General features: G+C 36.1%; 1 protein-coding gene across 8 annotated transcripts in view; it reads right to left on the bottom strand.

Annotated features, from left to right (window-relative positions):
• The window catches only part of SLC44A1 (solute carrier family 44 member 1), a 211,295-nt gene that overhangs the window by 91,500 nt on the left and 103,018 nt on the right, over positions 1 to 16,777 (bottom strand). For all 8 annotated transcript variants that reach the window (XM_071217085.1, XM_071217083.1, XM_071217084.1 and 5 more), the window contains exons 5-6: positions 8,763 to 8,856; positions 577 to 746 (exon numbers count right to left, since the gene is read on the bottom strand). In XM_071217085.1, coding sequence (XP_071073186.1) covers positions 577 to 746; positions 8,763 to 8,856 — 264 coding nt within the window. The remainder of the gene's footprint in view (positions 1 to 576; positions 747 to 8,762; positions 8,857 to 16,777) is intronic.

The raw sequence follows: 16,777 nt of genomic DNA on the forward strand, positions 1-16,777 counted from the left end.
TATAAATTCTGGTAAGGCTACATATAGTTTTAGGATAATATAGGGAGTTTACATCATGAACATGAAACTTTATTATCTGTTTGCTGACCAGAAAACTCAATAGCTAATAAGTGGAGACTTCCTAATTTTTCCAGCAATACAGTGATACTATAAACTGTAGCAATAAGAAAAATATATACTTCAAGAAATCTATGTTCTTAGATGGGAATGTATAAGAGAATACATGGTCTCTTTTATAAGCAAATATGCCTTTTCAAATTAAATCTCAAAACAGAGAGCTACTGGTTCATCCAGAAAAGCCTTCTGCTACCATATTAAAGGTTGTTACAGACTTAGTAATCAAAGTTTGGGAGAACACCCAGTTTTTGCCAATGAGAAAAAAAGGAAAATGAGTTTCAGATAGGTATATTTATACATGTATATAGTCATAACTATATATAATCTGAAACACTTATTTTGGGTATGGGAAGTTAAACATTTTATAAGTAGCCCCAGTTGTATTCATATCTTGCTAAAAGACAGAACAGTCTTCTACTGCAGTACTATGCAATAGCTAAGAATGAGAAAAACAATTACCTAGTGATAACAAGCAAAGTCCCAATATAATTTCTTTGCTGGTCATTACTCCACTAATCAGCCTGTGTAAGACACTATTGTCACTGACAAAGGTGATCAGGGCCTCTGCAAACTTGGCATAGCAGGAAATGTTCACAGGAGCACAGCGATGGAAGAATGGAATAGGTGCACTGGTGACACAAGAAAAAAAAATCAGAAAAAAAATTACTCCTACTTAATATAAATGCCACATCAAACACACAAATGAAAGGTGAGTATGGCTGCAGTACACTCCACCCTCCACACACCATTATGGGCGCTAAGAGCTGTGAGCTTAATGCTATGATGATGACTGTAATGGGTAATGATGCGCATCTTACCACAAGCCTTATCAGAGGGTGGAGTGCATATTCCAATGGAAGACATTACCCTCCCCTTCTGAAGAGAAACACACACACACATACACACACACACAATGCCACCAAAAGCAAGACCAAACACTTAAACTCCTTGCCTACACATCTGTCAATCAAGGGGCAGGTAATGAAATTTACACACATATAGTTCATTAAACTGAAAAAGAATTTTTGCCATAAGCGATTTAAAAATTTAAAAAAAAACATGCTTTTGCTTGAAATGTGACACCAGTAATGGTATGTTTCCTATATCAGAAGAGCACAAGAAACCTTAGATTAATAAAGATGTTTAGGGAATGCCCTTAATACTGCTCATGTAAATTAGTCATGCTGAGACATCAACATACAGTGTAATATGTAGCTATTTAAAACAATAACCATGAATACTAATATAACAATATGGAAATCTTATGATGTAATAGTACAAGAGAAAAAATGAATTTCTATCTAGAAATGGGTTACATTTCTGTAAAAAAGATGTAAACATATGAATGACAATAGAAAAAATATTAAAAAATGAAAACTATCTGATTTGTAAGGGTCATGGGGGCTCTGGGCTATTTTCTTTTTATATGTTACCAATATCGCAAGATTATTTATGTCACAAAAAAAGGTAAACTATCAATTACTTTATCAGTTATATGAGGCTTTTACTGATTGTAGATTTAACCTGTGGAGGGACAAAACTGTGTGAACTGTGTTCTAAATCTGGTTTGTTAAAACTGGGTTCTTATAAACATAGATATCTCATAGATATACACTGAATCTATGGGAGCTTTTAAACCAAGGACTGTGAATATGCTTTCAGTTGTGATATGTTTGGATTCTAACCATACATGAACTCACCATACTCATGTGCATCCAGTGCAATTTTAGCCATTCCCAACAAGAAACCCACATTTTCAGAATTGTATATAGGACTGTCAGACTAAAATAACATTTTGACTGGAATGATACAAATGTCTTCCTATTTTGGGTTGGCACTGCATTTTGGTCAAATTAGTGAATAAGACCACATGGCTGAAGATGAAGTTTCAAGGTTTCTCATTTCAGCAAGGAATATCTGTGTGACCTGCAACAAAACACTATCTTTGTTTCCTTCCTCAAAAAATAGTATTTCTTTTCAAATAAGAATACATGTGAACTACCTATTGGATTAACTGTTTCTGTACATGTTAAATGAGCACCACTGGGAATAAGAAAAAGCAACATCTTCCACACTGCTATCCCTCACAGAACAATAAAATAACAAATTTTTTTGGTAAAGATTTATTTTTTATATATTTTCCTCCCCCTTCCCCCAGTTGTTTGCTCTCTGTGTCCGTTCACTGCATAATTTTAAAGATCTAGCCTTATCTTCATTATGTTTTGGTAAAATGCATCCAAAAGTGATGATGCAACAGCAATATGAATATGCCTTTAAAACATTCACCTCTGTGTATCACTGGGTATATGCGTATACCTCCACAATGATGTAATTGCAAGTTAATGCCAAAAGATTTGATACTCTATTGGAAACTGCAGAAAGCCAGAGCATTCTGAGTAATGTCTGAATTACATGTACTCAAGTCATCATTTTTGACCCAAAGTTGTTTGACTAATGATGGAAAAAAGATACTAGATTATATACCACTTATAAGTGAAAAGTAGATTTGGTTGAAAATATTACAGGAATCAAAAAGGGTTAACCCTGAGTTCCTAAATCAACGGAGCAGCTTTGGGACAAAACCTGACAATTTGGTTGGGGCCTACAACTGTTTCTTTCCTGATGCTGTCTAGGCGCTGTCCCTGTCAGATTAGTATCCCTCACTCCCCACCCCTGATTTTCAACTAAAGCCTAGTTCTCTGTCCTTCAGAACTGGAGTCCTCTCTGGTTCATGATTATCTACTACATCTTCATTCTCTTTTTTTATTATCCTGTCATATCTACTATAGCCTCTTTTTAACTTGCTAGCCTCCAACACTGAACATAAAACACATCTGCCTTAAACATACCAGTGACTTTTTCCTGTTTCTAATGCCCACCAATATCTTGGCCCTGCTATCCCTGTTTCCTTTTTTACTGTCAGATAACCATAGATGAATTTTATCCTTTGCTCAGAGGTGACTCCACCTACTTCTCCATGCTAAAAGGATGCTGGTATATTTTTATATTCAAAGGGAAATACTCATTATTTTCAAAACGAGAGTGGAGCTGTAATAACGGATGGAAAACTGGACTTGAGAACAGAAACCCTGAGTGACCCTCCTAGCGCTGCCCGGATTCCTGTGGCTCCAGCTCTCTCTAGCTCAGCTCCTCCATCTGTTAGCTGAAAGGGCAGACGTAAACTATAAGTCTTCTCAGGTCTTAAAAAATATATCTACAAAAGAGGGCCAATCCATAAATTAGTGCTTCTAAATTATTTAGGTCCAGCACATACTGTATCTTCTGTGTTTTTCTGCTTTTTCAAAAACAAGATGAGGATAGATGTCCTGAAAAGGAAGCATTATACTCTCAAATTTCTATGTTTTTTAGGAGGAAATGTTGAGTAGTATCTGCTCTGAACTTACCCTTTCAAGTCATTTGATACATATAAACACTTGGTAAATTGTAAGGAGTATTATTTTCCAATATCCTTCAAAGAACTGGAGCAAAATAAGAGTCCTTACTCTGTAATCCAATATATGTCAGTCAAAAAACTGACAGCTCTAAATTTGAAGGTATAAAATTAGCACAAGCTGATTAACTACATAGCATGGCGGATGGTCAGTCTGCTCTTCGTGGTTATGAGTAACAGATATTGCAAGCCAAAAAAAAAAAAAGATAAATCACTGGGCAATTTTTTTTTCAAAAATGTTTAGCATTAAAATAAAATGCACTAGCTCCTTTTTCTCATCCACTCCTCCCCAACCAATAGCAACTCAACCAGCCAGGGTTTTTTGATTCTTGAATTATTTTAAATAAGATGAATTGGCTGATTCTATATAACCTCTGAGATAATAATACTGCTGAGAACTGGTATATGAGTTCATTTCTACATTAGTTTCTAACCTACATGAACACATTCTATGCTTTTTAATTAAGGGGATGAGCATAAAAAATTCTATTAATGGTTAAGTTAAGCTTCTACCTTTTGAAGCCCACATGAATCTTTAAGAAGTCAATTAAGACCCATTAGAAATGGATGCTGTTTCACATTATGGAAACATTAGACAACAAGAACAAAATGAACTTACAACAAGTCTTATAAAGATTTTCCAAATCAGCTGTTTGTAGAAAAATTCTGTCTTATCTTGGCAAACATACTATTTGCCAGACTATATCACAGTTAATGAGCTCTCTCAAAGTAGGATGGCAAACAGTGCCTAATGTTTCTTGTCCAGTCACCTTCACAAGTGAAGGTGGGAGTTTGTACCTCACATAATTATTTTCAAACCTCAGATTACAAATAAGCAATTACAAGTGATTCCTAGCTGAAAGTTTTATTTAAGAAAGAATAATAATAAACGGCTGGCAATATCTCTATAGCACACAAAAGGCAGGAGATAAGTCGAGACTTTAATGGCGACATGGAGTTTTTTCATATATTTTATTTCTTTCATTCCTTTACTAATGGTGATAGAGACACTACAAGGTCCTGGCTTCAAATTCTGATTCCTAACAATAAGCTGTGTTGTCTTTAGGAACAACACACTTAACCTCTCCTATCTTCCATTTCCTCATCTATGAATTAGGAACCACATCATTATAGACAATATCATCGTGAGGGCTAAATGTGACAATATGTATGAAAGGAGCATGGTGGCTGGCCCACAGTAGATGATTCATAAATGTTAATTTACCGTGAATTCTTCATTAAAAAAAAATATGGGTAGGCAACAGTTTTTACATGGCTGTTAGTTTCTCATCTCCATATTGTATTATTAATTCCCCACCACCCAGCATCCTTTCTGGCATCCGAAGGTATCCAAATAAATGTTTGATGAATAAACTGAATTTATGTAATCTGTTTCTACTATGGCTGTTTTCTCTGGCTATACATTACAGTTAGCATTCTAACTTTATGGCTAGCTATTCCCCCTATTGCTACCACGTTAGCATTACCCCCCATAAAGCGCTATGAATTTGCTTGAAATATGGCCCTTTCCTAGGTGTTTCCTTTTAAAATTCAAACACTCTTACGAATGGCAATCATTTGGCTATTACGTGTCACTACGTTTTATTGCAAATTAGTTCGTGATTGTTTTTCTCTAAAACAGGCACTGTCTCCAGCCACAGGAGTTCCCTGGGTACTGGAAGGTTCAGGGAAAGGAAGAGGCTCTAGAAATTGACAGAAATAATATTCCCTACACCAAGAGCTAAGCCCAATAATGCAGGCTTTATATACATTATTTAATTCTCACATTTCCATGAGAGAGGTATTATTATTCCCATTCTACAAGACAAGGAAATTCAGATTACAAAGAGGTTAAGAGACTTGCTCAGTTTATATGGCTACGAGTTTCTAAAAAAGAGTCTGGAGGCTGGCAGAAGGTTTGCCCTCATGCACAACTGAGCAGAGTCAGAGAGACAGATAAAGCAGATACAACCCCCAGATATTGGTTCCTTTGAGGGCTAAAGAGACCCATGGGAGTTATGGTCATGGCCGATGGGGTTAACTACCAGGGCAGATGGCCCCTCTTTGGAAATGGTGTTTATGTGTGATGAATCTGGACTCAGATGGGATCTCCCTTCATAAGACTTTCATGCTAATGTGCTGGAGGTGCAGTTAATGTTGGGGTTTAAGATATATTTAGGGGATTTGAATCTCTGGACTGACAATGTGATAGCCAGATCCTGAGCCTCAACAGACTCCAGCACCTACAATCTGATTTATTGGACTTACCACACTCAGCTAAGATGGAGTTGAAGAAGGACAACCACCACACCATGGAGCCTAGAGTGATTACAACTGAAAATGGGAGGATTGCATCCAGCATCCAGGTGGAATCTGAGCCTCCTCTTGACATAGAGGTGCAATGGACACAACCAATCCAATGTCCACATAGAAGAGGTGGCATTGGATTGGGAAAAGTGGACATAATGGACAAAGGGTATGGGGAAAGGCAGGAAGAGATGAGAGGTGGAGGCGTCTTCGGGACATGGAGCTGCCCTGGATGGTGCTTCAGAGGTAATCACCGGACATTGTAAATCCTCACAGGGCCCACTTGATGGAATAGAGGAGAGTATGGGCCATGATGTGAACCAATGTATATGAGGTGCAGAGGTGCCCAAAGATGTACTTACCAAATCCAATGGATGTGTCATGATGATGGGAACGAGTGTTGTTGGGGGGGGGGAGAGGGGGGGTGGGGGGGTGGGGTTGAATGGGACCTCACATATATATTTTTAATGTAATATTATTACAAAGTCAATAAAAAATAAAAAAATTTAAAAAAAAAATGCTTAAAAAAAAAAAAAAAAAAAAAGAGACTTGCTCAGGCTGACAAACAGAAAGTAGCAGACCTAGAATTCACCCCCAGATCTCTCTGGCCTCAGAATTCATGCTTTTTTCTGCCCCACTAGAATCCTCCCAGCAGGACATCAAAAGAGACCTGAAAGATGCTGAAGGCCTCTTGCCTGCATCACAGCTTTGCCTAGTGCGTCTTTGGGTGCATATGAAAGATCAGCCACCAAAAACATAGTTGTTCTACGACTGGGAGTTTTTTAAGGACAGGGACTAGGTCTTACTCATCTTTGGAGACTTGGTATGTAATATAATGTGTGGAAAGGGTAGTGTCTAAAGCTTTCTATTAAAATGAACTTAATTCTTGTTCTCTGGGCCTTTCGCTTTGCTTGCCAAATACGAAATGGCTGATATTCACAAGGTCCTCATTTGCCTGCCTTCTAGCAGCTGTTTCTTCTCTTGTACTTTCCAGCAGACTTAGTTCAGACAAAAAGAATAAGGTACTCAGACTGGGAGGTAGTGAAATAAGCACAACATGAGGCTCCTCAAGCACAGCACATGGGCAGGCAGTGTGCAGACGGTCCAAGGCTCAGCATTTCATCTGGCATTCGTGGGACATTAGATTGCCTTCTTAGAAGCCAGGTCTGTCCCTGTCTCTAAAGCCCATGCCCCAAGTACTATGCTCTTCTAGGAAATCTGCTGGGACATAATAAGGGAACTGTACGTGTGCCTGCAGTGAGACTAGAGCAGCCAAGTAACCCTCAGCAAAGTGGAGGTAAAAGGAGGGAAGGACCTGCAGTTGTGAGCTCTTCTCCTTGCTCCTTCCCTGCCTCCCCTCCAAATTATGCAGAGCAACCGCACTGTTGCACCAAGATGCTTTGGGTTATCCTTTTATTATACGTTTTGGCCTTAAAAGCATTACTCTATCCTCAAAAGTGCCTATATACTTTTTGAGGTCCTGGGGGCTGGGTATTGAACCTGGGACCTCATATGTGGGAAGCTGACGCTCAACCACTGAGCCACATCAGCTTCCCCGAGTTGGCCCTCTTGTTTGTTTTGCCTATTGTTTGTCTTCATTTTTTCAGGAGGCACTGGGAACAAGACCTCCCATGTGGGAGGCAGGGGCTCAATCACTTGAGCCATATCTGCTCCCATCAAAAGTGCATTTTAAAGAGGCTTTAACAGTGGGTAGATAAGGGTACGGAGTTTTTCTTGTTTTTATATCGATAAATTGTCTCCAATGAAATGACTCTATTCAAAGGACTTCCTTTCCTCTGGCTTTCACAGATCTCTAACATTCTCAATTTCTATGAATGTACTCTCCTTACTTGTTGGTCTAAGTTTCTAATTTGTAGGATCCTTTTACTTAGTGTCTTTTAAAATAGTTCCTTTATTTTTAAGTGTATAGGCTTTATAGTTCAATTTTCAATAGCAACTTGACAAGACTAGAAGTCAATTTAATTGATATATCCTTCTTCTACTTAACAGAAAATATTAGATTCAAGTAAATAAAGCGTAAGTTATATCCATGAGCAATCCAAAGATCACAAGTCTCTAAGAAATTTTTACCCAATAGCTCACTAGAATGTATTGAAATAAAATCAAAATGACTTCAAGTTACCCATATACACTATATTTCTCAAGAACAGATATGCTCTAAATCCTATACAACTAATTCTGAGGAGATATAAATAACTGAAATTTTATTTACTTTTAAAATTCTATTTTTAATTTTTAAATTTGCTTTCTTATAAACTACTGTGACATCCTTCCCCCCAAAAAAAGAACATTTCTTGGTTTATCTTTATATCTGTAACACATAGTTGGAGCCTAAGCATAAATGTTTGTTGAATAAGACTTTAGATAAAATGTGACAAACAGTATACAGAGAATTACCTAAAGGATATAACCTGAAATGAACTTATGAAGAATAATCACTGCTGTAGTTTTCACATTTACAAAGTAAATTAAAAAATAATCCCAGTATTAGTAAGATCAACCTTAAAGAACCTTTGGAGACTATGGCACTTGGCTTCTAAATTTGTTGCAGATTTTATAATGAAGCAGCAGTTTCATGTACTTAAAATTATGACATGAAAAAATAAAATGTGAGCCTCCCCCAAAAAAAGATTTATGATATCTGAGAATGACACAAGTTTTATGCCCATGTCTATATATACATATTTTTAAAAGATATGAATTTACATGTTGTCATTTCCATTGCTAGTTTTTAAGCTTTGTTGTAAAAGTATTAGACCTGGGCAACAGGTATCATCAAGTGACTACTTTCTCAGAATAACATTCACCATTTAAAATTTACCTTCGGGGGGAAAAAATCACAAGTTAACATTGCAAAAAAATTTACCTCGCTGGAACTGGTAGTTTGGGGCAAAGAGCAGAAGCTTTTGAAGATGTTGTATATTCAGAAGGCTTTAGGTTGTAGTTACATAGTGCTGAGCCTGTGGAAAGAAAAGTACATATGAGCTGGCAGAAGCAAGGCTGAACAGTCTCTTTGTGATTACTTTAATTCTGTTCTATATGTTAATATTAAAAGGACGTAAGACTTTTAAACATTCCAGATTAGTAAGACTCTGAATCAGTCTGTATTATCTTTCCTTAATCATTTAAACCTGGCTGTTCTCTAGTTTTGTTACAAATTGTAATTAATAATATTAAGGGTAATTACAACAAAAAGTACCAGAACTACCTTCATTGAATGTCTGCCATATGTCAGGCCCTATACAAGATGACATACATATATATGTTATATCCTTGACTACAACTCTGTAAGGCAGATATCAAGCCCATTTTACAGAGTAGGAAACAGAGGCTAAGATAAAATGTAAGTAACTTGCCCAAGATGACACAGCTAGCTAGTAAGTAGTAGTAGGGCTAGGATTAAAGCAGGATTTCTTGAACCACAAAGTCCATGCTCAGCCACCCAGGCTGCTGCCTTCCTATACTTTCCACTACTAAATACTTCACATTACTGCATATAGCATAATATATGCAGTATATATTATATACATTCAGATAATATATGACTAAATAAACTGTACAAATTGATAAATTGATAAAAGCGATTCCCAGTTTTCAGATAGTTTAAAACAGTTTAAAGTCAACCCTAGATTGAATATGCAGACCACAACTATTTCCTGAATATATGGTTCACATATATATATCTAAATAATACATAAAATTCAGGTGGATACAGTCCACTAAATTCTTGATAAATCTTCTTTACTCATCTGCTAATTCTGCAACATAGCAACTAGAATACCATTAGGTTCATTGTACAATATATATTGTTGACTGAGGTAATCCAGGCTCCAATTCTAATTTTGCTGAAGATCTACCGCGTTTTGTCACTTCACCATGTAAACTGTTTATATTTGATTAATTACCAGATTACTAATTTGGTGAAGTACTTTATTATTAAATAAAGAATACAAACACAGATTAACTTTGCATTTGTATGGTAGCAGTAATAGACTTTTATATTGTAGCAGCATGGAAAAAAGCTTCAAACAGAAAGTGAACTGAAAACAGCAGACTTCAACACTGAATTAATTATGGGAAAGCCATGTGAGCATATGAGAAAGAACTGGAGGGGATTATAGGAAAAAAAGAACATAGCTTGATTTGTTAGGAGAAGAAAATTAGAAGTGAATTTACTTCATTTATATCTTATCCTATCAATCAAAAGACGTTTTATAAAGTTACAAATGAACATTGAATTCAGTAATGCTACCAAAAACCAGCACCCAATCTCCTAAGTGTTTAAATGTGTGGGTCATAATAGCATAATGACCTAAATACATGTAGTATCTATTTTGTATAAAGATAATTCAAGTAATTTGACAATGCAAAATTTTAAGAGTTACTTGAAAGCTACATGGCACTGTTCTTCAAGCCTCTTCAGCTTCTTAAAATAGACTCAATAGGAGGCTGAGTTTTAAAAATTGCTTTTTGACCATTCTTTTACATTTTAATGTCAATTTTTTTTAAAGTTAAGCATGCATTTAACTATTGAACTCTTCTAAAATTATTGTCTTTTGTGTTTGAACATAATGCCACTAGAGTCCATTGATAGCAGTGTTAGAGAAAACACGACAGCAATGGCAAGTAAACATTTGAGATTAATCCTGAAATGGCTGGATTGAGGCCTATATGGAATACAGTGAATATGAATAGAGTCCTATTATGGAATTGCTAATGAAAAAATAGCAACTGTGCCAATGACTGCAGCATACCCATGTGACCAGCAAGTCCCTGATCTGAATTGCCAACTTATTTCTCTCAAAGTCCAAGATGGAATCGATTTGCACAATGTAAAAGGCCCGCACTAAAGCACTTTGTGTTAGCACTGCCAAATACACTGCTTCATCTGAATTCAGTGAACATAATCCCCATCCCCACCCTTTCCTCACTTAAAAAAGGAGGTCAGCAGGTGCAACAGGGTTCAATTTTATAAAGACTTTCCCAGGATAATACTCTATGAAAGGATAATAGCCTTATCTCTGATGGCATTCTGGGATAGAGGCCAGTACTAAATAGATCCTGCCCTAAATAGATTAAAGGAAAAAGATCTTTACAATGTGTCAGTAGTAACAGTCACAAGCAGCCTGATACTGCTTCCTGCTCAAAGGGTTGATGGGCAGGGAAGGCTCAGTGGAGAACATTAAAACAACACAATCACAGCAAACATTGTTTTGCTGTTTTTCTTTTCATATTTGTTATTGAACACATTTTCAGGGAACATTTTTAAGGTAGAATCCTAATTTTAAATTTTTACAGCAAAAGTATAAACAATACTTGGCATGAGAGGTTTTGGCATAAACAGCGAGACAAAGTTGTTTCTTCAAATTCAGAGAACATATGAAAACCATACTTGAGTAATGGAAAGTCTAAAACAAACACCAAAAGCTTATCTAAAGTCACTCCAGAGGCAAGCCATAAAACTGGTCAATGCTATTCAAAGGCCATCAAAATAAGTGAACTCAGGAACCTAACTTGGTCATATAACATTTATCTTGGTAAAAGAATGCTATCACCTTCCAGAACATTTAACTACTACAGTTTTTCAAATGCTTTATAATATTCAATTATTTATTCTTTAGTTCAATATCAGATATGACAACTCCCCTACGAGGTGTTTCCATCACCACTCTCTGAACATTATAGATGAAAAAGAGTAATACTTCCAGAGTAAAGAATTTCTTTTCTCCTAGACCACAATGCTTCTTTAGGGGCACTCCTAATAATCATAATCATAAACAACTAGTCAGTAAGTCCCCTGGGGGACAAAAAAACATTCTACAGATACTTCAAAAACATCTCATTTGAAAAAAATCATTTCTACCACCCACTCTCCAGCTCTGCTGAGCATTCTCCTGTATATTTTCTAATCAAGAATTTCCTGGTTAAATTCTTGCTGTTCAACAAGCTTCAAAACCTTTGCACATTGCAATGAATGTCCCATGATGTCTCATGATGATGGTGGAGGTGGTTGTTATGGGAGAAGTGGGGTGAGGGGGGTGGGGGTTATTTGGGGACCTCATTTTTTTTAATGTAACATTAAAAAAACAAAGACAAAAAAAAAAGAGGCTAAAAAAAAAAACTTTTGCACATGCTGTTCCCTCTGCTTGGGCTGACCTTTCTTGACTAACATCAGAGGATTCAAATTTGAGCAGAATTTCTGTAACCTACTCATGTTTTTACCTCCTCTGTCAAGCTTCTCTGACCAACTCAAGCAAAGCTATTTACTGCTGAGGCTTATTATAAAACTTAGCATATAATTTTGCAACTTTTTGTTTATTATCTCTGTTTTTAGAATCTGAACACTTTCAGAACCAGGATCTTATGCCTTCAAATATCTGGAACTCATATCTCCTCGCTCATACATGGTACCCAAAAGCCATCTGTTGAATAAAAATGTACATCCTGTTTTTAATACCTGTTTTTAATCTCTCATAGTTTGGTGTTACATGTTATACTGTTCAAATGTTTTTCACCATTCACTACAAAGCATACTAATTACAACAGGGTTTCTAAACTTTGAAACCATTAACATTTGGGGCTGGATAATTCTTTGTAGTCAGAGGCTGTCCTGTGTACTGTAGGAAATTTAGTAGCATCTCTGCTCTGCATTCCCCTTAAACTTTAAAAAAAATTAATATAAAAAACAGTTGATAATACTTAATTTTTCTTGCTTTAAAATTTTATCTAATTTATCATCACAGAATGATTAAAATTAGGGGGAAAAAGTGTTCATAAAATGTGATATAGAAATTGCCATTAATTAAAAAGAAAATCTTTCAGTGGAGGACAGCTTTCATTATGAAAGAAATCTATGTTGCCTTATAAAGTCCAATAAATTTAACGTCTCTTTCTCATTAATTAGGAAGGAGTTACATATTTAAATACTGGAATAATGCAAGACAATTTCCAATTTTCATTCTTAGTAACCCATGAAAAATATGAACAATATTTGCAATTCCCAAGAAGCACCCATCTACAGAAATTAAGCAGCATGTATGATATTCAGTCAACCAATACTGGCACATACGTAGGTACACAGTAAATACTTGCTGAATATATTAATTTTTGAACATTTATGTGCAAGACTTCTACTAGGTGTTATAGGGGACAAAGAGACGTTTGGTTCTCTCTCCTAGATGGTAAGCTACTTAAATGCAGGGAACTGTATTTTGTATACGTAGTGGGGCTAATTATTTGTTAAGAGAAGGAATTAGTTTAAATTGCATTATCAAATGTAAGGATTTCTGTGTTTTGTTTTTTTTCCCATTTTTAACAATCACACTACCTTTGTTGATCCCAGACTTGGAGGCAATTAAATCAGTTGCTAGTGCTGATCATTTCATTCATGCATAAAAGATTTTGATTCACTTTGCAAAAAAAATCCATACTATGTGATTCAAGTTATATTGTTACTGGTTGCTAAGAAAGAGTGCAGTGGTCTAATGACCTTTTTTTTTTAAGGAGGTACCAGGAATTGAACCCAGGACCTCAAACATATGAAGCAGGTGCTCAACCACTGAGCTACACCCATTCTGCCTGATCATCTATTGATATTACCTCTTAAACCAAGGGCACCTCCTAACAACTAGATAATGATAATCAAATGGCTTACTAGTATTCACAAATAGCAAATGTTATCTGAGTGTATCACATATCTTTCATAATCTTAAATGGCAAAACAGTGATCACTGAGAAAGCACCACAGATGCATGGCTCTACTCAAACTGTGAATATGTTCCCAATGGCAAATCTCAAAGCTTGAATTTATACAAAATACTGTACATTGAAGAAGCACACTTAAATGGGAGTGCTTTTTCACATGCTATAAATGGTACATAAACAATAAAAATAGATTCTGTTAGAGTTTACTGCTATGTTAGGAAAGTCAACTCTGTATTATAAAATAGTTTGGTAAGAGTAATGCAAGAGGTAGTAAGCATCCCATGTAAAACATTAACAAGAACTGAGAACATGCAGTCAGCCCCTAACTTCCTCATAGGCTATACCCACTTCTAAATCTGCTGTTTAGAATTTATATTGCAAGTGAAAAGAATGAAATGAAATGCACAGTGTCTGGCACAGCACAGGGCACACAGTAGCCCCAATAAATGGTATGTTAAAACAAAACCCAGGGAAGCAAATGTGGCTTAAACCTTTGAGCTCCTGCCTACCACAGGGGAGGTCCCAGGTTTGGTTCCTGGTGCCTCCTAGAGAAGAAGAGCAAGACAGCAAGCTGGCGCAACAGGCTGGTGTGATGGGCTGGTGCAGTGAGCTGACGCAATGAGATACAAAGCAGGGAGTGGAGGTGGCTCAAGTGACTGAGCTCCCACCTACCACATGAGCGGTCCCTGGTTCGGTTCCCGGCACCTTCTAAAGAGAAGACGAGCAGACACAGTGAGCAGACAGTGAGCACAAACAATGTGATAAATAAATAAAACCTTAAAAAAAAAAAACAAAAAACCCCAGGGCTTAAGTCTGATTTAACTGCTCAGACTCAGACACCCCTGCTGAACATGTCTATAATGGGGGCAGTGAAGTGGCCAGAGATAGTGGTAAGGACTGAAATTAGAGGGGGAAGCAGGGAAGAAAGAACTGGCTATCCAGACAATATCTTTCCTTTCCCTTTACCACCTGTCATGGTCTGGCTGGGGTGAAATGAAAATCCCATATAAAACCAGTTAGCTTCAGAAGGACGGGGATATTTTCCCCCAAAATGTATGCATTATTTGAGTTTTCAAAAATAATGATAAAGGAGGAAAGAAGCTTGTTCATCAGAAGCTGAAGGAAGGAACGCGAGAGTCAAGATGAAATGCATGCCCCGCTGAAAATAAGAACTCAGATGGAAGCTTTCACCAGACGGTTCCAATTTTCTCTGTAGGGCATAAGGTTAGGAAAGAGGAAGAACAAGAGGGCTCACGAGAAGAAAAGGCATGAATAACCACTTGAGAGTATGTATGAGAGAGATAAACGAATGAATAAAATGAATTATTTAGAGAGGAATAAAAAGAACTGATTCGCAGCATTTCTAGTTAGGCTAAAGCTAAACAATTTACCTGCTGGTGGCAACTCTCATGGATACAGAGAATAAAGCGTGTTGGAAGAATGAGAAATTATGAAATGGCATCAGAGATTAAAGTGGAAATCTGGCCCATCGTTCCTTCAAAAAAAAACTATGGGCACATACTATGTGAGGTCCTTACTAGGGTCTGGATTTTCAGAGATGAATGAAGCATGATCCTACCCTGGGAAACTCGTACACTAGTGTGGGAAGATGAATAAATAGAGGATCAAAGATGTTTAATACTGAATCCTCAGGGCATTTGGCAATTTTAATATTTTAAGGCAATTTTAAAATTGTTTTACTTGCTAGCATCACATATTTATGATATTTATGTCATATATAAATTATGAACAATAATAAAGTGCACATTTGTATGCCTACCATTCAACTCACACACTAGAACTTATACCTTTAAATTCATCTGAATTATTCTGTTTGCCTTTCAAAGCCCTTTGCACCATCTCCATATAACCAATCTTATTTCTCTTACTTCCATACTCTCTGTTCTATTTAGACATAAGTCAATAGAGGCTTTCCAAAAATTCTAAGTGTCCAAAGACACGACTTGTTTTTTCTTTATCTAAAAGAAAAAAGAATAAAGGAGTTGGTGAAATATTTTACTTGCCCAATAAATTCATTTCTTTAAAACACGACTACAGGAGCCAAGAGCTTCCCCTTATAAACATTTTAAATAATTTATGAAGGTAATGAAGTTCACATAAAAGGATGGTTGCAAATGCAAAAAAAAGCAACAAAAAAATTTTAAATGTTGCCATGGAAATTTAAAGTTCTTTGAGAAAGATATTATCTTTTCATTCTGGTAAGAAAAATACTATTTTACCTTGCATTTTAAAATAAGGTTTAAAATTAGCATTTAAAATTTATTACTTTGTTGAACAGGATTCTTCCTCAGGAACCTTTAATAATTCTCATACAATTTGAAAATTTCCCACTTAAAACCTCAATTCTCTCTTGAAGATAATCATCCCTGAAATTAATTAGTAGATCTATCTATTTGAGGTCAAAGGGCCTGTGTATTTTCCAACAGAAACATAGCTGTAATAACAGATGGATACAGATACCAATAAAAATTACATGCTCCTCCTGAATCAACTTGCACCTTGACTGATGGTAAGGACAACTTAAAAAGACAAAAGGGGTGGAAAAGATAATGCAAAAAGCAAAGAAAGAATTCTTTCAGTGATGACAAGGGTAATATTGGAAAATCTGGCACTCTCATGGGCAGATGAATAGTTCCCATCTGACCTTTTAATATGTGAATATCATAGTTCATAAGGCAAGATTATAGAGAAAGGGAGGAAGATAAAATTCTACAGAAAGAATTTAAGAATAAAGGGCATTATATCTTACCAGAAATAATCCAATATTACCAGTCACCAATCCAAGGAACAATTTAAGTTCTTTTCAGAAATCCAGAAATTCCAATGTAGAATTATTAGAAAAAGGTGTTTAGGTACTTATACCAGTGGTTTCCTCTCTACTATAAATTTATAGATGTTTATTTTATAATTTTTCTGTTTTCTTTTTTAAAGTACAATATTCTCCATCCTCCATTGATGTACTCCCTGATGCTATCATTATGGTTTTTTTTGTTTTGTTCTTCAAAACCTAACCTGTTGTCTTATTTTATACACAGCAGGCTCAACAAGCCTAAGGGTGTGTTTGTAGGCTAGGCACCAATTTAAAAAGGATGCTTTTGAAATAATTTTTCATTAACATTTCTAGAGTACCTACTTTGTGCAAGGCACTGTGGGAAA

Source organism: Dasypus novemcinctus, chromosome 8 (assembly GCF_030445035.2).
Source record: "Dasypus novemcinctus isolate mDasNov1 chromosome 8, mDasNov1.1.hap2, whole genome shotgun sequence".
NCBI lineage: Eukaryota > Metazoa > Chordata > Mammalia > Cingulata > Dasypodidae > Dasypus > Dasypus novemcinctus.